The sequence below is a fragment of the Propithecus coquereli genome, unplaced genomic scaffold, assembly GCF_000956105.1.
Source record: "Propithecus coquereli isolate 6110/MARCELLA unplaced genomic scaffold, Pcoq_1.0 Scaffold17, whole genome shotgun sequence".
In the NCBI taxonomy this organism is placed as follows: Eukaryota; Metazoa; Chordata; class Mammalia; order Primates; family Indriidae; genus Propithecus; species Propithecus coquereli.
In genome coordinates, this window is record NW_012141635.1 from 4,305,261 (window position 1) to 4,330,435 (window position 25,175).

The 25,175-nt window shown below is 37.0% G+C and overlaps 1 protein-coding gene across 1 annotated transcript in view; it reads left to right on the forward strand.

Moving 5' to 3' along the window:
• Positions 1-4,000: 4,000 nt before the first annotated feature.
• Positions 4,001-25,175, forward strand: part of IMPACT (impact RWD domain protein) — a 25,126-nt gene continuing 3,951 nt past the window's right edge. The window contains exons 1-9 of the mRNA XM_012641763.1: positions 4,001-4,039; positions 5,161-5,289; positions 6,108-6,160; positions 7,176-7,238; positions 13,613-13,698; positions 17,483-17,605; positions 18,184-18,189; positions 19,808-19,905; positions 22,126-22,199. Coding sequence (XP_012497217.1) covers positions 4,004-4,039; positions 5,161-5,289; positions 6,108-6,160; positions 7,176-7,238; positions 13,613-13,698; positions 17,483-17,605; positions 18,184-18,189; positions 19,808-19,905; positions 22,126-22,199 — 668 coding nt within the window. The 5' untranslated portion in view covers positions 4,001-4,003. The remainder of the gene's footprint in view (positions 4,040-5,160; positions 5,290-6,107; positions 6,161-7,175; positions 7,239-13,612; positions 13,699-17,482; positions 17,606-18,183; positions 18,190-19,807; positions 19,906-22,125; positions 22,200-25,175) is intronic.

Consider the following 25,175-nt stretch of genomic DNA (forward strand, 5'->3'; position numbering starts at 1 on the left):
ATGGGAGAGCCAACTCTGTTGCACTCAGACGTACACAATTCCAGGTTAGGTTTTTTCCATTCAAATAACTCACTCCCCTTTGCTGTAAAATCACAGCTGTCAACCTTCTCTTGTCACACTATATGCACAACCCTTTTATGATCATCTCTGTATCACCCGCACCTGTGCATTCACTTTCATTACCAAGAGAGGGCTTTGGTCCTGTGTGATCTCAATCACATCCTTTCCCCCTTCCAATTATTTGGTTTTGACAGTTTATATTTGTTTCTTAACCTTTTTTTTTTTTTTTTTTTTTTTTTTTGAGACAGAGTCTTACTCTCTTGCCTGGGCTAGAGTGCCATGGCGTCAGCCTAGCTCACAGCAACCTCAAATTCCTGGGCACAAGCGATCCTCCTGCCTCAGCTTCCCAATTAGCTGGGACTACAGGCATGAGACACCATGCCCGACTAATTTTTTCTATTTTTAGTAGAGACGGGGTCTTGCTCTTGCTCAGGCTGGTGTCGAACTCCTGAGCTCAAACAATCCGCCCGCCTTGGCCTCCCAGAGTACTAGGATTACAGGTGTGAGCCACCGTGCCCGGCCTATTTCTTAATCTTAAACAAAAAGTTTCAAGCCCCTACTTCCAACAATATTGGGCTCCAAAGTCCACTACATAGAAAATCTGGTTCAGCCAGTTATCCGCCCCCTCTTCTAGGTGGCAGTTCTGAGGGATCTGGCCATGTACATCTCCTCCAGATTGCCTGAAGACTGCTGCAGTTACCATCCTGACCATGTAGCTGTCCATCTATCACAAACAGATCTGCTCCCTTCCTTCATTCTGGCCTCTTTGCATAGCTTTACTCAATTCTCTACACAGTGTATATTGTGTAAAATAGCAGTTTTCAGATTTTTCTAAAGCCATGGAATTCTTTCTTCAAAGAAAGCTTAAGTGAAATACATATGCTGGTATGGCTGAAACAGTGGGAGATGAAATTAGAGAGACGATCAGGAATATACCTTGTGAGTTAAGGTGTTTAAGTGTTATGAAAGCAAGGGGGAGCAAACAAAGGATTTCAAGGAAGTTAAGACATGATCAGATTTGTACATCTTGGATGATTACTCTAGCAGATGTGAGGGAGTAGGATAACTTGAAGGGGGTCCAGATGGAATCTGAAAGACTAGGAATGAAGATTATAAGGGATATTAAGGAATCAGAATCATCAGAACTTGCCACCTGGTTGTGGACGCAATGAATGAGAAGAGTATAGTATGTCTCCCAAGTTTCAAGCTTGGGCAATTACCAATCCAGGAGTTCAAGGGTTGCCAATTATTGAACTGGGGAAGACAGAAGGAGGATAGGTTTAGGAAAAAGGTATTGAGTTCAGCTGTGGACATATTGAGTTTAAGGGAGACAATCAGTAACCATTTGAGTAAATGGATGTAGAAATCAGCAGAATCTGGCTTAAGAGACCTGTCTTGTATGTAGGACTATGTTATTGATTGCAGAGTATTTATTCTCAAGCCTTTGCTTAGGCAACTGCTTGAAGTTCACACTAAATAGTCTTTTTCAACTGAATTGTCTATAAAGTCTTGTTTTCTTCCAATATGTTCTTCAAAATATAGGTTTCCTACTACAATTGCTATTTCAGTAATTACTTCTCCCCTTCTCTTTCTAAAAGTGCTCTTTGCCTATTCAAGTTTGGGGCCTTATTCAGCATTCTGTGCTGGTCACATGCTTAAAAAGGCCAGACAAATAGGGAGGCGATTTTTTGTTCCCTTTGGCAGATAGTCATTTCTGTTTAGAATCTGAGCTCAAAAGGAGACTTACAGGTGGTGGCTATGAGGAAATAGGAATTAATAGGAAACTATGGGTGTAATTTATAGAAAATAGCCTCAGTTGCCATATGTGCAAGAAAGGAAGTACTATATGTAATACATTGGATACGTTATGCTTTATTTAGAAGGTTAAGTTTAAAAATTTTTTTACTTGTACTCTTTTTTTTTTTTTAGAGCCAGGGCTCTCACTATGTTACCCAAGCTGTCCTTGAACTTCTGGCCTCAAGCAATCTTCCTGCTTCAGCTTCCTGAGCAGCTGGGATTACAGGGGTATACCACCACACCCAGCCCTAGAAAGTTAGGTTTTAATGTGGTGGTTTTCAAACTTGGGTTTTAAATTTCTAGAGGGACCACTAAAAGGGAGGGAGGGTTGCTAAGTAGTTGAGATTTCAGTCCCATTACCACTATTTTCAGCCAGAACAACCTAATTTCTTTTACATAAGCTTTCATTGAGGACAAGATTCCATGGCTTCTTTTAAAAAAGTGTTTTAAGTGTGAAAACCACTATTTTATGCAATACAAGCTGTAAGACATATGAAAAGGTCGGTGATGAAGGAGTTCAGAGTAAAGAAAGGAAAAAAAGCTGTTTAATAATAGATGATAACTGCAGTAAGCTTCAGGCCCTTCTTTGTGCTAGTAACACAAAAAGACATCACAGTCACTGCAATAAGAATGTTTTGGTCAATGATGAAAACCAAATCCATGACAGTGGTCTCATAAGCTTGCAATACCATATTTTTACTGTACCTTTTCTATGTTTAGAAATGTTTAGGTACACAAATACCACTATGTTACAATTGCCTGTTGTATTCAGTATAGTAACAGACAGTAGCAGCACAGACTCTACCATATAGCCCAGATACGTAGTAGACTATACCATCTTAAGTTTGTGTAAGTACACTCTATGATGTTTCCATAAAAACAACAAAATCGCCTAATAACGCATTTCTCAGAATGTATCTCTGCCGTTAAGGGATGAATCACTGTACTTCCAGTCCATTTTATTTTTGATTTACTTTCGTTACCTCCTCATCTTAGCTCCTTAAAGGCAATGCATGACATAGCAGTTTGCATTTCCAATGTTTAGCACAATAAGAGCCTACTAAATGTCTGTTGAATAAACCCACAGGCTTATATTCAAAGCAATGCAAGTGGAATTCTTTACAGGTACTGTACTTGGGCATTGTACCCCTAACTCAGAGGGGAGTTTTATTTATTTTTCGCTACAATAATTTAAGAGTTTTAAAGGGGGCCAGAAAAATGTCCACGATTAAGGTTTTGAGTTTTTGTGTATATGTGTGAAGAAAAGTGAGGCAAGAAGGGATAAAATGCCTTGCGAAAAAGAGAATAAATGTCTCGGCTGAGGTGTCTTGAATAAGGTGACCGATATAATCCATAATCAATGTGTTGGAATGTGTCATCAAAACTAAGTGGTGTGGATGAGGGAGAAATGACACAAACTGATTCACGTTTTTTGGATGAAACAATGATCCTTACGTTGACAGGAATAATTAGCGCCTCAGACAAAAGTTGCCGTCAGACACAATGTTCAAGGTCACGAAAGAAAACCATCTCAGTACAACAGTAAGTGAGAGTAAGGTTTTTCCTCACGCTTTCAAAACTGCAGCCTGCCTTCTTTGGCTCTCCTGTTTTTGGTAAATCAAATCTAGCTCTGCCAAAATCAGACAAAACAACTTAAAACATGTTTTTTAAAAAAACAAAAACAAAACCCTGCCTTGAAATACAAAGACGAGTCTGGGACTGTGGTTGAGTCTCCTGCCGGAATGCGGCGGTAAACTCGAGTCCCCAACGTCTCCTAGGGGTTCCGATAGTGCCGAGGCCACACCGGGCAAGCAGAAGCCCCCAACCCTGGCGAACTTCCAGGAGACAGAGCCGAGAAAGCCTCCAGCAGCTCCTCCGGCGGGCTGCGTCTCCCGGCTCTCTGCCAAGCCAGAGGAAAAGAGCTAGCACTGGGGCCAGGCGGGGAGCCCCTCCCACAGCCCAGGGGCCGGGAGCCCCTTGCACCCCCTGGCCGCAATCCGGAAGTAGAGGCGGGCGGCGTGGTGCGGCCCTGTTGAGGTTCCGGGTCGGGCCGCGCCGCAGCCCGCGCTCAGTTCGCAGCCGCAGCGCTCCGCCCCCGCGCTCCGGACTTGGTAGGCGGCGGCCGCAAGGCCGTTCCCGGGGCCACATGGCTGAGGGGGACGCAGGGAGCGACCAGAGGCAGGTGAGGCCCCGGCGGAGCGCTAACCCTCCGGGCTCGGTTCGGCCTCGCCTTGCGGTCCCAGGCCTCGTCAGCCGAGGGGCCCTTCGCCCGGGGCCGTCCCGGGTCTCGCCTGCACCGCCCGGGCCGCCCGGCCGCACCGCTTGTTGCACTGGGTACCATTTTCCCGGAGCTTCCCCTCGGTCGAGAGTTCTCGGGCCGGCGGCTTCTCTGCGGCTACAGCCTCGGCCTGCCTGGACCGTGTCCTCGTCAGCCATTAGCACGCGACTGAGCAGCTCCGGGCCGAAGGCAGAGACCCGAGTTTAACTTCGTTCCCTGTTGCCGCCAGCTCACCTTGGATAAACCACTTGAGAAACCCGGTTTCCGCCATTGTAAAAGGGAAATAATACAGACCTTGCAGTTGCCTGAGAGCCCACCGAATCTTAATCCTCTTGGCCTTGAGCATTCCCTGTGCATCGTTTACGTGGGCGCTCATAAGCCTTTTCCTACAGGGCAGTGAGGACAAAATAAGATTATACGAAGTCGAATACATACTTTGCTTCCCATTTTTCACCTTTAGGTCCAGTTATTTTTCTTTTTTAACCCTAAGCCAAAATAATTTCTGAAATCTTTCAAGGGTTTGATTGCCAATAAGACCCCCAAACACCTTAGCCTTGTGCCTCACTCTCCCAACCCCCCTCAAAATAATCAAAACCAGAAAGAACAATGAGATACAGTGAGTGAGATACACTGCAGGAATATAGGGATAATGTGTAGTAATGGTATGGGGCGTGGGAGTGAGGGTGGAGATTACCAGCTAAAAAAGAGAGGGTGAAACAGAAGATAGGTTTGTGTTTTCACTTGTGAATCTCACTACAAGGTATGGAGTGCCTAGATATTTTGGCTCAAAAGTGGTCAAAAGCACGGTAATGTGGTAGCAAGGCAGGATCCAGTCATTGCAATGCTGTATGGCAACCACCTAGAGAGTAGAACGTGATGTTAATAATGTGTGGCCTGCTAATGGGCTCATCCAAGGATCCTTCATCTAGGCTAGTGATGCTGTATGTAAATACCTTAAAAAGTATTAAGAATAGGTTTTTAGGATATGTACATTTGTTGACTTTTTTTTTAATCACCTCTTTCAGAATGAGGAAATCGAAGCTATGGCAGCCATTTATGGAGAGGAATGGTGTGTTATTGATGACTGTGCCAAAATATTTTGTATTAGAATTAGCGACGATATAGATGACCCTAAATGGACACTTTGCTTGCAGGTATTTTACCCCCTTCTCTACAGCCATTTTCCGGTTCCAGTATTAGCTATATGAATAAGTGTTATATTCTAATGATTATTTTTGTGTGTTATTTTCTAAATTATCTTTGTTGTTGGCTTTTTCAATGGTTGATCATCTAAACATATGGGTAGTTAAATCTCAGATCACTCTCAAATCGTGCTTTAATTGATAGTTTCAATTTTTCTTATCCCACTTCTTTGAATTACTTAAAGTGTTAATGTACCTTTGACAGACTGGAGTTTTGCGTCTTTTCATTAGCTTCTCCATCTAATGGAGAATCTAAACCTGGAAAGACGGCTAACATTTGTGAAGAAGAACAGGTTAGTAGGTGATTCATAGAATAGATGCTGATTTCTTCATTAATTAAGAATCAGTTATAGTTAGGATAAAATAAATGGATGACTTTCTTAATGCTTAATCTTTGATGACTGCTAATATGTGCTTTCAGCATAAAAGGTGCTAAATTGAGTTTTTGCCAGTGTTTGTTTTTATAATAATACTGATTTGAAAAGAAATGTGTATGGTTCTCTGTTATGTGTTAACTATTTCATATATTTAACAATGTTTCATAGGATATTTTTCAGTATTTCTTCAGAAAAATACCCAGAAAATGTTCTAATGCCACTGTGTCCACTTGGGGTTAGGGTATATTGCCCCTATTACAGTTTTCCTTTTCCTTTAATCTCTGTCCTCCTCCCCCTTATTTTCTAACACTTTTTGTCCAGTTACTAGCTTTATATAGTTATTTTTGAACCTTGATGAAGTGTAAACAAATTTGTTTTTGAACTGCATTGTAGGTGATGCTACCAAATGAATACCCAGGTACAGCTCCACCTATTTATCAGTTGAAGTAAGTTATATTTCTACATTTATATTTTTATAAAAAGATTATACTTTCAAAGATATTTCTCTATTCTGTACATTGTGTTTATATAAGATACCTTTCTTACTAAAATGTAAATAGAAATTTAAAATATCTTTTGGGTTTGATACAGAGCATTTAAATAAATTAAATTATATAAAACACATTGAATATGCCACTTAGTAGACAAGAGAATCACAGGGTTGATAGGGGTAAAATATCTACATAATTGTCTTTAGAGATGAGGAAGGAAACCTTGCTCTTTAGACAACCTAGTAATCTAGAAACCCTGGCCCTTAAAGTTTCTCCTAACCTCTTTATCTAGCCACAGTTCCTTGATGTGCCTCTGCCTAATTATCCATGACGCTTCGTGTTTCTCCCTGCCCCCTCCCTTCATTGTTGAGGAACTATCTTCATAGCAATTCAAGCTTGATCTTTATAAGTAAAGGTCACCTGTAAATGCAAGTGACCTTCCATCTACCTTTCCCCCTTCACTTAGTAATATGTATAAACCCATGGTAACAGAATTGTATAAAAAAATTTCAATTACTAGAATTTGTAATTAGAGTAATTACTTTTTATGCAAGTGTTTTAAAACCATAGTATTAAGGCTTAGTGTTAATAATGGTTCTATACATTTTTATTTTTATTTATTGCTGGCAAACACTGTGAATCTGGAAATTTAGATTCTAGAACCTGTTCTGCCACTTACGTAGACTTAGGCAGGTTTATGATATACCCTATGAACCCACCCTTGATTTCTAAATCATTACAATTTGATATTAGTGTTTGTTTTGTCATGGTTTCTTGGGAGGACTGAATAAGTTAATGGTAATAAAAGCATTTTGGAACTATACGGATTTACACAAATATAAGACAACTTTTTAATGAAAATAGATAATTTTCAAAAGCTAAATAAAACCAATTTGTGATTTAATCAGTAATTTGTTTGAGACATAAACACAATATTTGAATAATCTTTTTGTGTTGTATTTAATCTTAGTGCTCCTTGGCTTAAAGGGCAAGAACGTGCGGATTTATCGAATAGCCTTGAGGAAATATATATGTAAGTGGCAGGTGATTTAAAAAAATCCTGTTAGCAATTATATTGTGGACTTTTTGTAGAAACTGTGGTATGTTAGAACCTTTCTGAACTTTTTGTTAAGCCATTTTCTATTAACAAAAAGGATTCACTTGAAAAGTACTGAAAAGGTTAGTTATATAATTTCGTATATACATTTGACAGCTTCTATTTATAAAAATACAGTAATATTTAGAGCTAATAGCTATAAAAACATTTAGCCAACTTATGAATGTAAATTCAGAGATACTGCTCTTATTTTGATATTTTCATAGGGTTTGTAGAATGAAATTGGTAACAGCAGAATCCTAAGATTATTTACTAAACTTATATGTACTTTGAATGGTGATTTCTCTGGTATTAGTCCATAAAACTAAGAGTCTATTGAAATACTGTATTTTCATTCATTCATTCTTTCATTCCCTCATTTAACAAATACTACGTGACAGGCACTGTACTAGATCCTAGATAGCAAAAACAGAGATAGTGTCTTTTTTCATGGTATTTAGAATTCACTGGAAGGAGAGATACTCCTTATAACATTGTGAAAATGAATGTAAAACTATAGCTATGATAAGTTCTACAAAAGAAAGATAAACAGAAATAGTTGAGTTTAAAACAAGACCTAACCTAGTCTAGGAGGTCAGGGATGCTTGTTTGACTTAACAACTGAGTTAATTAGGGGAATACAACTCCAGTGAGAGGCCACGGCATGCAGAAAGGTTCAGTGTGAGGGAGGTTGGCACATTTCAGGAAACAGTAATGGTAATATGAAGTGGTAAGAGACGGAGGAGGGAAAGAAGGGAGCATGTAGGAAACTGACCTGGAGAGGTAGTCTGGGGAGCTTCTGTGCAGTTGTGTAGGTTACATTAAGGATTTGTCTTTATCCTAAGAATAGTTGGAAGCAGACAAGAGTTTTAGATAGTGAGGTGCCATGAGAAGATTTGCATTTTGAAAAGATCATCCTATTTCTGTTTGGTGAACTGATTGCAAGGTAGCAAGAATAGATGTGGGACATTAGTTAGGAGGCTAATGCAGTAGTCTAGAGAAGATATGACAGTGATTTAGATAATTTTAACTAGATTTATTAATTTAGTAATATAAATAACGTTCTAGAATATCACTTTTACTCTAATCCAGGATCTAGTAAGGATTGTATTATATATATGTTCTAGGTGGCCACTCCATTTGGTACAGTGAGAGTACCCCCTTTGTGTCCCTGGGATCTAGGCCAGGTTTCTTTTCCTCCTAAAATATTTAATTAGGAAATGGTAAGTCATTGAGGAATCCATTCTACTTGTTCCTTCTTAGAGCAAGTATGGTCTTCCTTGGGTTCCCACTTAGTGATTGTGACATCCTGAGCGTGTAAATATTATTTCTTCAATTAAATGTTTTCTAATACGTTTCCCTAACTTTACTGGCCACTCTAACTTTTGTGCCCCCCAGCAAACTTCTTTCTGTAATCCTTCATTTACTCTTATTTGCCAATTTATTTCCCTGCTTAAAGTAGAATAAGTATACTGCAAATTTGTTCACCACTAACATCTGAATTGTTCGTCTGGTGGTCATTTTTCAGCTCTTACCTGACTTTTGGTGGTAGTGACAACTTCTTCCTTCTTGAAAATCTTTGCACACTTGGCTTCCATTGTGTTAAGTACATTCATCAGTTAGATTTTTTTTTCCTATCTACCTATTCCCATTCCAGAAAGTCCTTCTTTTACTAGGTGATACCCTCCCACAGGACACAGCTTGCCTGTTCTCCCTGACTAGTTCAATGGAGCTATTTGAGACTTAGGAAGCATCAGAAGTTACAAAGCAGTTTGTTCTAAAGATAGAATATGGGTCCTATTGTCTTGTTTATTAAAAGTACTTGAGTAACTCCTGTCCACTGGTTTTATTTTCATACATGTGGTCTAAGTAAAAATATATATTTTACTTTTAAAACTTTTTTTTTTTAAGAGACAGCGTCTTGCTATGTTGCCCAAGCTGGCCTTGAACTCCTGGGCTCAAGTGATCCTCCTGCCTCAGCTTCCTGAGTAGCTGATATTACAGGTTTGCACCACTATGCTGGGCTTTGTTTCTAAAACTTCTGTGTGACACCTTTTGATCATATTTTCCATATAATTCCTGCAGGGGGTGCAAATGAAAAATATTGGTCTTAAAAAATTAAAAATGACATAAATGTATGACTATAGTTCTTAATGTTTATAGTTTTATTATGATTCTAAATATTATAACACTATGGAGGTTTGTGTATTTATCATACTTTTGAATACTAAATTTGATTTCTGCTTAGATAAGAACATGAACTACAGTATAGTTAGTTGCCACATTTATTGAGTGTCTCCTGTATGCTGGCACTCTGTTAGGAGTTTGAGATTAAAAATTAAGATCAGGCTGGGTATGGTGGCTCGCATCCATCATCCCAGCACTTTGGGAGGCTGATGCGGGAGGATCACTTGAGGCCAGGAGTTCGCGACCAGCCTGGGCTACATAGCAAGACCCTGTTTCTACAGAAAATAAAAAAATTAGCTAGGTATGGTGGTGCAAATCTGTAGTCCTAGCTGTTCAGGAGGCTGAGGCAGGAGGATCACTTGAGCCCAGGAGTTCCAGGCTGCAGTGAGCTGTGATGGTGCCACTGCACTTCAGCCTGGGCAACAGAGTGAGACCTTCTCTCAATAAAAAAAGAAAATTAATGTGTATCTGTACCATATAATGAGATAATTACTGAGAAGTTTGACCAAGTGGTATAGTAACACTATTTGAAGTTTTAGCAACAAACCGTTTGTGGGAAGGTGGGTGAGGTTTAGGGGAAGGTCCCATTGTGAAGGTGACCTTTGAGCAGGGTTTGCCAGTTTATCAGAGCCAGAGCACTTTTCTGGCAGAGGGAACTGTGAGAGCAAAATCACATAGGTGCGAAGCAACCTGGTGTCTTCAGAGTTTAGCAAGTAGTTTAAGAGGCCAGGTATATAAATTGGGGAAGGTATAAAAGGAAAGACCCTGTAAGCTGGGATAAGGAGTTGGCTATTATCTTGGGCATTTTAGGCAGGAAAATGAAGTAATCAGATTTGTGTGGCAGTGTGGAGGGTAGGCTGGGTAGGGTTGGGGTTGAGGAGTAGTAAGTAGAAAGACCATGTAGAGTTTGAAGGAAGGGATGAACACTAGAGGAAGAGCAGTCAGTAATTCAGGAGGGATATAGAGGAGACCTTTATTAAAGCAACCAAAATGTGCATGGAGAAGAATGCTTAGTTTAAGAAATATTTAAAAATGTAAATTAGAATTTGGTAACTGATTAGATGTAGTTTGGTTATCATACCTAATTTTTATTTAAATATTTTGCATGTAGATATTTTGAATAAATGAAAATAACTATTTTAATAAAACAAAAGATAAATAAATTTCAGATGCTTAGAATATTATTGTTTAAGAGAAAATGAAAGGGATTAAAATTTTTTTATAGTATTTGAATTTGTGATGATCCATTTCAACAATATTTAATTGATAAATCCAAGAAAATAATTTTTATAATTTCCTACAGCTCTTCACATTTTGACATATCACGGAGTCTTAGATTTTAATGTTGGTGAGTGAGGCTTGTCAAAGCAAAAATTGCACAGTACAGAGTTAAACACGCAATGAAGACTTTATTCGAGGCTTCTACAATAGGAGGGAGAGGCCAGAACTAAGTCTGAGCTCAACTCCTCTGAAACAAAAGGCCGAAAGGTTTTTAAGGACTGGGATGAGCTAGTGGAAAAGTACTAGATGTTAAGGGGCCCATTAGTTTATGTGATGTGTTGGGCATATTGAGTTACTGCTTGGTTAGCAAATATTTCTCTTTGTGATTAGGCCGTCTGTGTTTGCCCTTCTGTGCCCATTGAAGTTAGCTTTCTGCCCTCCCACAGAGACTGGGAGATAGGGGCATTGTCTTCTTCCTTGGTGATTATGTTTCAAAGGGCTGGCTCCCACGTCCTTGAGAAAGACATTCCTGGGTTGTAAAATGGACAAGAGGCTCCTATAAAAAGATTTATACGTACCTCAAAGGGGCAGACAAGAAGTTTACAATGACAAGTTTTCTAAAGAAAATACTCTAAGAAAAGGGACATCAGAGCCTAGAGTTAGTTAGGAAGAAGTCTGTCTAAAGTTTAGTCAAGCTGAGCTTAAGGCCTTTTTGGCAAGGCTTCTGGAGTCAGTTTTTGAAATGACCTCCTTGTGTCTGTTTCCTCATATGTAAAATGGGGATAATATCAGGATTAAATGACGTACTCCATGTAACATACTTTAGCACATAGTAGCCGCTGTTGTTTTTACTGTTCCTATTTAAAAAATCATCTCACTTTGAAAATGAGGTGACTGAAAATCAGGTTAAATCGTTTGTTTAAGACCACACACCCTAATGCATTTTAGTGAATAGCTTTACCTGTGCGCCAACAAATATAAATATTGGAAAAGGAAAGCTACAAAAATTAGAGCCATAGGTAAAATTAGAGTCAGAAGTAACTTGACTTTGTTTTGATTGTTCTGTATGGAATTGTTATTGAAGTATAGTTATTCACAAAATAGATCAAGTAAAATAACAGTTATTGCCAGACACAGTAACTGAGATTAGCACCTGCAATCCCAGCTACTTTGGATGCTGAGGAGGAAGGATGGCTTGAGCTCAGGAGTTGGAGACCAGCCTGAGCAAGAGCAAGACACAAGGATACCCCCCCACTACTAAAAATAGAAAAACTTAGCTGGGGGTGGTGGCATGTGCCTGTAGTCCCAGGTACTCCAGAGGCTGAGGCAGGAAAATCGCTTGAGCCTGGGAGTTTGAGGTTGCTGTGAGGTTGCTGCCACCAGGGCACTCTAGCCCAGGCAACAGAGCAAGGCTCTGTTTCAAAAAAATTTTTTTTTTTATTTCTTATACCCAGAAATTGTAGACCTTTGGAGACAAGGTGCTTTAAACCTTTCATTTTATAGATGAGGAAAAGAGTTCAAGTGGCTTGCTTGCCTAAGATTCAAGTGGCTTACTTGGCTAAGGTTATAGCTATTTGGTAGGAGAACAAAATGTAGTCAGCTTGAACTTTGAACTTCAGTCTTGAGTTCATATTCCAGCTCTGGGCTTCTTAGTGCTTATAAGACTATCTTGGACAAGTTAATTGATCTCTGTAGGTTTGTTTTCTCATTTGTACAATAGGGAAATTACGTACTTCACTGGACACTTGAGATTAAATGTGTTGATATATATAATGTACTTGGGGCTTAGTATATACTCAATACATTTTACTTTACACTGTCTCTATTACTCTGAGTCTTTTATTGAGAAGAGAGGATAGGAATGGGAATTGTTTAAAAGAAATTCACCAACATTCTCAATGTTTTCAAACCTTCCAATTGACTTTTGCTTTCTCTAAAAAGAAAGGTTTCAAAAGAATACATAGAGGATTGTTTTAGTGCTAAGAATTGTGGGTGTGATGGGGAAGATTTGAGGTATAGAATAGTTTAAAGACTGTTATTTTCTTCCGTATGCTTGTTTTGAAAGTCTCCTTTGGTGGGTGCTGATGAGTGATGATAAAGAGAGATAATGGTTTCAAGGGGAACTTTTGGAGGAAGGAGGTAAAGTGTTGCTGTGAAGTAGAGTGGTGATATCTAATGCACACTAAAACTTACCTAAATTAGTGTCATTCTCTAAAGAGTAGACACTTGGGTTTTTATTTTACTGCTGTTGCCATCATTTAACATAACTGTGGACATGACTTTAAAACCCATGACACATTTTTTTCCTCAGTGATCCTTTGAGATGGATTTAATTATCTGAGGCAGCTAAACATCATTTGGAACCAAAATGAATCAATTTAGGCAATAGGATATTTTGTCAAAAACAAGGTATGAATATAAAATTGTTGAATTGTCTTTTAGATCATGTAAATTGACTCCCCGAAGGAGTTCCCCGTATGCTTTGCATTCTTTGTTGAAATAAGTATGCTAAATGAAAAGTGTACCAAATTAGTGGTTTGAAATTGTTTAAAAAGTTTAGAAAAGCAAGCAATGATTGGACATCAATACTAAAACTATATCTACTGGTAGCAACTAAGTCACATTTACATTTCCTAGTCCATCCAGTTCAGAAATTTTTATTCCCTTCTTTGGTTACAACTGTTCTGCTTATTTTAAGTAAGCCATGCTAATTTTTGAGCCAGTTGGAATTTTTAATGTTGTTATGAATTATATTAAGTACTCATCATGTTTTTATAAATTCTTTTTAAAAAGCCATGGTTAGATTGTATAAATGTTTTGGGTTGTAAATATATTTGTGTTTTCTTGAATTTGAGAAGGTAATTTTTTGAAATAACAAATTTTTTTCTCTGCATTTTATTTAGACAAAATATTGGTGAAAGTATTCTTTACCTGTGGGTGGAAAAAATAAGAGATGTTCTAATACAAAAATCTCAGCTGACAGAACCAGGTAGGATTGAAAACTACTATCAATACTCAATATCAATACTTTTTTATAGTAATTAAATTTTTATGTAAATATTCTAATTGAAATTTTATATGAAAATCTGTATTCTGGCTTATGGTTTTTTACATAATAAAATATAAGTTTCTCTGGGAAGTTTATTTACTCATGTAATTATGGTTATTTCTTTCTATAAGATTTAGCCTCTTTGATTTCATGTTAGAGTAGTCACCCCTTATCTGAGGTTTCGCTTTCCATGGTTTGAGTTTCTCATGGTCATCTGTGGTCTAAAAATATTAAATGGGCTGGGCACGGTGGCTCACGCCTGTAATCCTAGCACTCTGGGAGTCCTAGGTGGGAGAATTGCTTGAGCTCAGGCGTTTGAGACCAGCTTGAACAAGAGTGAGTCCCTGTCTCTACTAAAAATAGAAATATTAGCCGGGTGTGGTGGCATACACCTGTAGTCCCAGCTACTGGTGAGGCTGAGGCAGGAGAATCGCTTGAGCCCAGAAGTTTGAGGTTGCAGTGAGCTACAGTGATGCCACTGCACTCTACCCAGGGCAACAGAGTGATACTGTCTCAAGATAAATAGATAAAATAAAAACATTAAATAGAAAATTCCAGAAATAAATAATTCATAAGTTTTAAATTGTGCACCATTCTGTTAATGTGATGAAATCTTGTGCCATCCCATTCCATCACTTAATCGCCTCAAATAGGCATTTTATCATCTCACATCATCAGAAGGGTGAGTACAGTACAGTAAGATATTTTGAGAGAAAGAGACCACATTCACAAACTTTTATTACAGTACATCATTACTATATAATTGTTCTTGTTATTAATTGTTAATATTATACTGTGCCTAACTTATAAATTAAACTCAATTATAGATATCTATGGATAGGAAAAAAACATAGTATGTATAGGGTTTCTTACTGTCCATGGTTGCAGGCATCCATGGGGGTTCTTGGAACTATCCCCCAAGGATAAAAGAGGACTACAGTATACTCATATAGAAGTAGAATATTATGGTGAAAGAACTTGGACCTAAAATCTCTGTCCTCTTTGACTGTTGTTAAGGTAATGTGAACTTTGTAACATTCCTTATGAACTATTGGACTATATAAATTAACTTCAAGTGAGTCTACTGTTAATAGAAAAAGAATTTTGGAAAGAATAGTGACCACTATTAGGATATTTCTGGGAGGCCGAGGTGGGAGGATTGCTTGAGCTCAGGAGTTTGAGACCAGCCTGAGCAAGAGCGAGACCCCGTCTCTTTTATAAATAGAAAGAAATTAACCAAACAACTAATAAAAAAATAGGAAAAAAAAAATTAGCTGGGCACAGTGGCACCTGCCTGTAGTCCTAGCTACTTGGGAGGCTGAGGCAGGAGGATCACTTGAGCCCAGGAGTTTGAGGTTGCTGTGAGCTAGGATGACGCCACGACACTCTAGCCCAGGCAACACAGTGAGACTCTGTCTCAAAAAAAAAAAAAAAATAGTGACTACTATTAGGATATAGAAATTAACTTTGAAAATCGATTTTTTATTGAGATATAATTCCCATGCCTTAATTATTTACCCTTTTAAAGTATACAAGTCAGTGGTTTTTAGTATATTCCCAAAGTTGTGCCACTGTCACCACTAATTTCAGAACATTTAAAAATTGATATTTTGCTCTATTATTATTAGTCTTGCATCATTAAGTATATGACAACGAGGAAATCTAATGTTTCCTGTTACTTCACTTTGCTGGTCTTTGTTTCACTTACCACAAAGGCCTTTTGGAGAGCAAAATAATACCCAGATAGAGTTTTATTGTTACCACTGGTAGAATTGTTTTCAATTTGGGAAAAAGAGGAATTAAAAAAGAATCTAATAGTTTACTTACTAATTTTTTAAAAGGTTATTTATAGGGAACCAGTTATTTAGGATTCCCTTAGCAAAATCAGTATACATTTAAAATTGATAGTAGTATATATATTTTTTAGAACATTTTACCACTTTTCTGTAGATCCAGATATTTATACTGTTGCTGTTAAGATCAAAGAGATAAATTGCATGGAAGATATTCTGTGTAAGTCTTTTTTCACATATTTTCTTTAACTTTCTATGATCTGTATTCTGATTTTATAGCATCTCAGGACATCTGTGAGAAAAGTGATTTCAGAATTCTCAAAACAAAATTAATTTTTGTCAGTCTGCCTTTCTAGAATGGGAACAATTGCCAAAATGGAATATATTCCAGTTAAAACTTAGGACTTCAGGAAGTCTTAGGAAACTCTTAGGAAATTTTAATAATCGATTTTAAAAATGGTATTTTTCCTACCTTTATCCATAATATAGTTTAGCCACTCTTCAACTTTCAGTTATTGATTTGTGTTGTATAATTCATTATTTTGATTTTTTAGGATTTTTTCCTTTTCTTTTTCCCCTCCCCTCTTCTCCCCTCTCCTCCTCTTACAATGTTGAGACTTATGAAGAATACTTCTCAGTTATTTTGTAGAATGCTCCTCAGTTTGGTTTTGTCCAATGTTTTCTTATGATTGGTGTCAGATTATCCATTTTTGGTAAGAATACCACAAAAATGATACTGTGTCCTTCATAGTGTATCATATCAAGGGGTTCATGATGTCAATATGCCTCATTATTGGTGATGTTTACCTTGATCCCTTAGTTAAGAAGATTCCTGCCAGGTATCTCCACTGTAAATCCTATAGTCAGGATTCTGCAGAGAAACAGACCCAATAGGATGTGGATGTGTGTGTATGTGTATATATGTGGATTATACATAGAAAGAGAGAGAGAGAGATGTATTTTAAGGAATTGGCTTATACAATTGTAGAGGCTGGCAAATCCAAAATCTGCAGGATAGGCTGGCAGACTAGAGACCCAGGGAAGAGTTGTTGTTACAGTTTGAATCCAGAGGTCATCTGCTGGAAAAATTTTCTCTTCTGGTGAGGTTAGTGTTTTTCTTTTAAGGCCTTCAACTGATTGGATGAGGCTGGCCCACATTATTGAAGACAATCTGGTTTACTGAAAGTCAACTGATTTAAATGTTAATCTCAGCCCAAAAATACCTTCACAGAAACTTCTAGAATAGTGTTTAACCACATATCTGGGTACTGTGGCCTACCTAGCCAGGTTGACATGTAAAATTAATCATCACAGTTACTATCTTTCTCTTTGTATCTTGAGGGAGGTACTTTGAGGCTATACTAATATCCTATTCTCCTTAAATTTTCACCCACCCATTTATTTATTAATAAATATCCATCAGTGGATCTTGTCAACCATATTTATTACCATGATGTTTGCCTAATGCTGATTATCTATTTCCTTCCTTCTTTCTTCACTTAGTAATTAGAATTCTTGTGAGGAATAGATGTCTCTCTTCCCCATTTTTGCATTTATTTGTTTAACTGTTTATATCAGTATGAACTCATGTATATTATTTTATTCCATGGGTTAAAATTCTATATTATCGTTATTTATTTTGTTGATCAAATTGTTCCATCTTTGGCCATCAGGAGCTCTTTCAGGTTGGTTCCTGTGTTCTTTTTATAAATCCCATCTTTTTTTGAGGATTTCCTAATTTCTGGAACCACATGATACTCCAGGTTCATCTTGTGTTTTCCTTGCCCTAACCCTGGAATGAACCACTTTTCCTAGGAGCCTTTTTTCTTCTGTTGAAGAATGGTGTTTAGAGACCAGGACCTAATGATTTTTTAAAAGCATAATTTCTTACTTGCTTCATAAATTAATCATAATGTCTCATGTCTACATAGGTCCAGATGTAAAGAAGAAAACTGAAGAGGAAGATGTTGAATATGAAGAGGATGTCATTTTAGCATGCCAGCCAGAAAATCCAGTTAAAGCATTGGATTTTGATACCAGTGAGAATCGAACAGGTATAATGTAACCTAACTGGTTTCCTTTAAGGAAAATGGGGAGGTAGTGTTATAGTATTATGTATTGTTCTTTGGAATGATACAGAAATTTAGTAAACTCTCAGATTTTAGGAAGGAGTTATTAATTTGCAGATAACTGAGATTTTTTTCTCCTGTCCCTTGGCCATTTTGGTGTTTGCCAAGTCTATCAATGATGAGAAAAAATGGAAATTTACCTTTTGTTTTTTTGCTACTTACTAAGTTCTGATTTAGTGATGGGAGAAATTGAAACTAAAAAAGGCTTTTAATGTTTTCAATTCATATCCTGTTTTTATATTTCTATATTGAAGCTATGTCAGCTATCTCCTGATATCTCTGGGTTAAATTTTAATCTGTGCTCACAAATATATTAACTGAAAGTGCAGCCACTGAAATTAAAGCTAATAAAATGCCTTTTAAGAGTTTAGGTTTGAGCCGGGCGCGGTGGCTCACGCCTGTAATCCTAGCTCTCTGGGAGGCCGAGGCGGGCGGATTGTTTGAGCTCAGTTCGAAACCAGCCTGAGCAAGAGCGAGACCCCGTCTCTACTAAAAATAGAAAGAAATTAGTTGGACAACTAAAAATATATAGAGAAATTAGCCGGGCATGGTGGCGCATGCCTGTAGTCCCAGCTACTAGGGGGCTGAGGCAGGAGGATTGCTTGAGCCCAGGAGTTTGAGGTTGCTGTGAGCTAAGATGACGCCACGGCACTCTAGCCCGGGCAACAGAGTGAGACTCTGTCTCAAAAAAAAAAAAAAAAAAAAGTTTAGGTTTGTTTGTTTTTTTTCTCCCCTTAAGGAAATGGGGTCTCTCTGTGTTGCCCAAGCTGGCCCTGAACTCATAGGCTCAAGTGATCCTCCTGCCTCAGCCTCTAAAAGTGGTGGGATAACAGGCATGAACCACCATGCTGACCAAGAATTTAGTTTTTGTTTAAACAAATTTGTTCCATAATCAAGTAGTATTCAACTTAAAAACAGGTTGATGTGATAAAACTAGTTCTATGTTTCTATATGAAAGTGTGTTCAATTTTAGTGTTTTAAAATTTTGAATGTTACTGTTCCGAGTCTCTTACAAAAACTTGATAGACCAGGGGGAACAATTCATTCTGTTTGAAGGCGAGGAGTTTCCTATGCCATTATACAGTAGTTTTTAAACAGTATTTTGACGGTTTAATGTTTCTCAATGCTGTCCCAGGATTAGTGGAAGAGGATAAAGAAGAAATGTAAGAGTGGGGAGGATCCAGCTGCTCCTCCTCATACTTTAACCCAAGTAGCTCCCATTTTAATCATTTATTTATTTGTAGATTTGACATATGACTTTTGGGAAATGGGATCCACCATTAAAAGAAAAAGGGTAAAAGTCACAGTCATAAATAGTATCAATAAGTCATTTGTTCATATCGACCTTAATACTGTATTTGACTTAATCACTGTATTAGTACAGTGGTCAAAATCAAGAAAAGGGCAATGTTAAAGGGAGGGTAAAATATTCTACATGAACCTGGTTTCTTGTCTTCAGTAACTTTTCATCCTAAGTGAGGTAGGTAGTAGCAGCCAGATTAGTTAAGTTTCTCAACAGAGTTTAGGGTGTTAATCAGTGATTCTCAAATTTAAGAGTCAGAATAATTGGAAATCATGATACTCTTTATGGAATACCAATTTGAATTATTACCGTTGTGTTTAATTTCATCATATTGAAATAGGAATAGTTTTGTTAGCAGAAAATATTATAGCTACACAATATAAAGTCATTTAAAGACCCAACCCAGAGGTCTGTCAATAATGGAATGGATGAATAAGTTGTTCTATATTAACAGCTATTAGTCTTTGGTTTCAGGACCACTTTACACTCTTAAAAATTAGATATTATGTTAGATATCGTACCCACATACACTACCACAAAAGTCCAGGATTTGAATCCCAACCCATCACTTCCGCTGGGTAACTTTGGCAGGTGAAAATCATTTATAAGTATTTTTATCTTATGTATTAATAAAATATACTTAGAAACTTTTTGCTTAAAATTATGATTTAGATTTAATTTTGGTAGATGGTTATTAATGGCTGTTTTAGTTGATTTGCCATATAATTTACATTTCTTTCCTAATTCTCCCCCATTGCCAATTTTTCAGTGTTTAAATGTAAGTTTTAAAAAAATTCATTTAAATTCATTCTTTAAATTTATAGAAATAGAAGAATTACCTCCAATTGATCACGGCATTCCTATTACAGACCGAAGAAGTACTTTTCAGGCACACTTGGCTCCAGTCGTTTGTCCCAAACAGGTAAAGTTCCTATGTCTAGCTCACTTTGATGTTGTTTTACCAAAGTAATTAAAGTAAATGATTTTGCAGTACTGTGCTTATTTTTACTTTCATGTTTAATTTTCACATAGGATAAAAAGCATTTGCTTATCTTCCTACTCTTAAATTATTACTGTGAATCATAGAAGATTTTGTTTTGTTTCTGTTTGTCACTGCTTTCAAAATTATATCTAAACTCTAATTAGGGCTTAACCTCCTAATGAATCTTTAAATAAGAAATATCCATTGCCTTACTGTAGAAAAGTGTGATGCTTAATAGCTTGTTAAAAAGAATTATTTGTCCTGTGAAGTGGGAGTTCTGTGAAACTAAGTCCATTCCGCTGTTGCTCAACAAAGGGGACAGTGGACAGACAGGGTAAGCCCAGTCTTCCCTACTTGATTTCTTTTCCCTTCTGCTTCCTCATCTGATATGACCTTATTCCTCCCTAGGGATATAAATGGGAGACTTTTCAGTCAAAAACTATATTGCTAGATCTTTGCCTTTCTTACTCTCTTTTTAGCATAATCCTTTTCTTCTTCCTTGTTTCTGTATTTTAGCCCAGCTTAAATTTTATTGATGTACAAGGCAATATCAATACTATCTGTAAAGTTACATTTTTTTTAAAAGTCTCATTATTTCCCAAAAGTTTTAGGCATTACTGTCTTTCTTTTAGTCTTTGCAGTTAATCTCCTCTTTAAGCTCTTTTAAAGCCCTGACCTTTCCGGATACAGTTCTTCATTCCAAGCTTTTTCACTCTCTTTTAGTCTCTGGTAGAGGAAGCTCTTTTCTACATTGCCTTGTGGTCAAGATAATAGCTTCTGGTATAGCCTTCTTGTCTTTTCTCTTAGGAATCCTATTTGGTGTTTCACCCTTGCTCATAATCTTCTTCCTAGGGTCCTCCTAAGACATTCTGTTCTGAATCTGATCATCCTGGATCCTCTTTCTGTTTCTGATCATAGTTAGACTTAAAGGATCATAATTTGCGAGAGCTGAAACACATTTTGGAGGTCATTGTCTACTTTATTCTATTGATCAAGAATCTGGCTGGTTCTTTCCTGCAGGGAGACACTGCCTCTGCTCTGTCCATGGAATAGACTTTGTAGAGTTTCTGCAGGAGGCCAGTTCTCTTCTGTAGGGAGAACTTGCCTCTGGGAGAAAAAAAAAAAAGAATCTGAGGACATGAAAGGTTAAAAAACAATAAACACAAGACTGCACAATTTGTGATCCAGATTGATTTCCCCAGGTCTAGCTCAGTCTTTCCTGCCACCATACTTGTTGTCAGTTACAACCTTCCTGAAAAGTCTGACCACTCTCTTTTCCCCTCCATCCACTCCCACACATACAGTCCATTGCCTGCAAGGGAAAAATCTAAACTTCTTATGCAAGGCCCTTTGTGATATGACCCTAGCTTATCATTTGTGACATACCTTCTGTCATTTTGTTCATACTCTAAGTTACAGCTACATAAAATTTCCTGAAACTTCCTCCTTTATGTACCTGCTAGGGTTGTCAGATAGAATACAGGATACCTGGTTAAATTTGAATTTCAGATAAACATTACTGTATGGGACATACTTATACTAGAAAATTACTTGTTTATCTGAAATTCAAATTTAACTGGGTATCCTTTATTTTTATTTGCTAAATCTGATCACTCTAGTTCCTGCATATCTATATTCTGCTTCCTCTGAGTGGTATGTCTTCTTTCTGCCCCATCTTTCCTTTTGATGTAGAACTACCACTTATTTTTCATGACCTGGCTCATGTGACCTCCTCTATGAACTTTACTTGATTCCTAGAGAAAGTTCTGGTTTTATAACGTATGGAACATACCGTTATTGTACACCTACCATACTGGATATATATGTTTGGTAAATTTCAGAGCCAATTTTTAGAAATTCTTACATTTACATTTAAAATTCTCTGTATGGAGATCAAGTTTTCATATACAGTGTGTTAGACATAGTTAGTGCCCAAATATTTGTTGATAGTGCTCAAAAATACCAGGTCTGTCATTTTTGTACCAGTTGAGAGTACCAGTTTTTGCCCTTAAAATAAGAAGAAAACTTTCGAAATGGCTTTTTCAGTGTCTAACTCTTTAAATGATTATTTTAATATAATATGCTTTAAGATATTTTTCTAGCATTTATTTGCAGAGCAGATAAAAAGCATATTTTATTTATATTACTGCTGTTTTAAAGGTAAAAATGGTTCTTTCCAAATTGTATGAGAATAAGAAGATAGCTAGTGCCACCCACAACATCTATGCCTACAGGTGAGTAATCATCATAGTTTTTGGAATTTGCAACTTTTAAAAAGGGGGAAATGATGCATGATTTTAAAAAATAAAAAGTGTTTTTTCTATTATGATAGTAATAGACATGTAGAATACTTGGAAACTGAAGAAAACAAAAAAAGAATTGGAGGAAAAATCAAGCATTTTCTGCCATTAAATATAACTGACAATATTTTGTTATATTTTTTGTCTTTTCTGTACAGTTTATTAATATTAGCCTTAGGCTTATATAAGCCTTATTATATAAGCTTAGGCTTATATCTCATTTTTTTTCTTAAACAAAAGCACTTTATCATGTTATTATAACTGCTTGGTAAATACTGTTTTAATGATGTTTAGTATTTGTTTGAGGCTCTGTACTACTATTTATTTAACCATTTCCTTTTTGTTATAGTTTTTTGTATTTTTCACTATTGTGAAGAATAGTCCAGTGAACATCTCCTGTACTTTTTAGGTTATTTTCTCAGGATAGGTTCTAGTTGCTTCAGATTCTTTTTTGAAATGAAATGGAGATATAATTAAAAGGAGGAAAGAATAAATTCTCAGAAGTAAAATTATCATAATGTGTGAACATTTTTGAAACTCTTGATATGTATTGCCAGATTTCTTCCAAAGGGTTTTAAAACCAAACTATGCTCCCATCAGCAGTGAATTAAGAGTACTTCTTTTATTATGTGCCTTTTAGTTTTGTACTAAGGTTTTTATACAGATTTTTGGTAATTTATAAGTGAAGAGATGAAGGACATATTTTTTAAATGATTAAGACCCAAAAGAACATAGTTTAGGCCTAAAATAAATCAGAATAGCAACATAGGGATTTGGCACAAATTTAAAATGTGATTGAAACTGTAAAATCTGGGCTATCTGAAATTCATACTCAAAAAAATTCATTGCTTTGAATAGGTGAGTTTTTAATACTACTAAGTTCACATCTCTAAGTTCCAAAAGCTACAACTATTTGTTATGTAATTCCCTTCTTAATAGAGTATCACCAGACAAAATTGTAATGTTTTTTTAGGGCCTTCAGTGTGAAAATAAGGAATTAGACTATGCTCTCAGTGATTAGAAAGTACTGTGAAAATGGTAATAGTTGACATTGATTCATTACACGTTTATCGAGTGCCTACTCTGTGCCAACACTTTATGTGAATCATTTCTGATTATTTCAGCAGTTACACTACTATAAAAAGGTTAACTTTTTCAAGATCCCATAGCTGTTAAATAATAGAGCTGAATTTGATAATCCAATTTTATTTGTCTCTTTATTTCACTCCTCCGTGGCTGTGTGGCTGCAGCATCAACAATTTGTACACAGTGTTGACCCAAAATTATTAAAATAAGTTAAACGATGTGATGGTTTTTCTATTTCAGGCCCTAGATTTTTGGGCTTTTAATAAAGTTCTTGTGAGTGTTTTTGTAGTTTTTCTTTGTCTTTCCATATTAATAAGTGATCAGCTGTTGCTTCTCACAGATGTTGTCAGCGTGACTACAAGTAGCAGCCCCTCCCCCCCCAATTCTCCCTCGCTTATTTAATTGATGCTTGGGAATGAAAGTTTAGCTTGTCAGAATTGTGTTTCAGATAAAACTAAAAAGACACAAAGTGCAGGCTTTAGGGACCCCACTGGGAATAAAATAAATGAACTTTGTTTGGTACGTGGACTTTGTGATGTGTATTTTGAATGCTTAGGATCCTTTTAAGGTTACTTGTTGGTACTGGGGCTGTGTTCCTGCTTTGGAGTTACTGGGTGCACTTCAGGCTACTGGTACACACAGCTATTGGATGCTGCGTCATTATCTTCCTGGCATGTGAGGAAAGGGTTAGTGAAAATTTCCCATGAGTTCATTTTTTAAAAAATGTAACTACTGATTTATATAGTCAAATTTTCTTCATTTGTTCCATAAAATTATGGAGTTAGATTATAAGCCTAATCTAAACCAACTCCTGACTCATTTTTGCCTTAAATTTGTCATTTAAAATTTTGCTTAATAATACTAACTTCCTCGAAGGAGGTCAACTCTGAGTAATAATAGAGCCTTCTTGTAGTAGGTGGTCAGTAAATATTTATTGAGTGAGTGCATGAATACAGGGAAGGAAGGAAGGATGACTGAATGAATGAATATGACTGCTGCAAGATAATGTAACTGATTTAGGTGCGTAGATGAGATTTTATTGCTTTTAATATTTACATAAAAAGTTTCCGAGCTGGGTATGGTGACTCACGCCTGTAATCCCAGCATTAGGGAGGCCCTAAGGCAGGATTACCTGAGGCTGGGAGTTTGATACCAATTTGGGCACCATAGACCCTGTTTTTAAGAAAAACGAGCGAGGCCTGGTGGCATGTACCTGTAGTCTCAGCTACTCAGAAGGCTGAGGGCAGGAGGATCACCTGAACCCAGGAGTTTGAAGGAGGCTGCAGTGAGCTATGACTGCATCAGTGCACTCCAGCCTGGGCAACAAAGCAAGACTTTGTCTTCTAAATAATAAAAAAAAGTTTCCAGCTTTTTATGGCCATAGATGGGGAAGATATCTATCACATTTGCCCAGTTCCATATGATACCACTGTAGGGGCCTAAGAAATCCACTAGATGGCATACCTTATCTAGTACTTATTTGCTAAGCTTATTCTACTACATTGTGGCCCTACATGATTATTCTAAATACTAACTTTCTAGACAATTTAAACGGATAAAAATACCATGATTTGTCTTTAATAATAACCATCAAGGGGAAAATTTTAAAGAGAAAAATAAATCTTTATTAGCTGGGTGTGGTGGCACATGCCTGTAGTCCCAGCGACTCAGGAGGCTGAGGCAGGAGGATTGCTTGAGCCCAGAAGTTTGAGGTTGCAGTGAGCTATGATGGTGCCACTACACTCTAGCCTAAGCAACAGAGAGAGACCCTGTCTCTAAAATAATAATAATAATAATAATAATAATAATAATAATAATGATAAA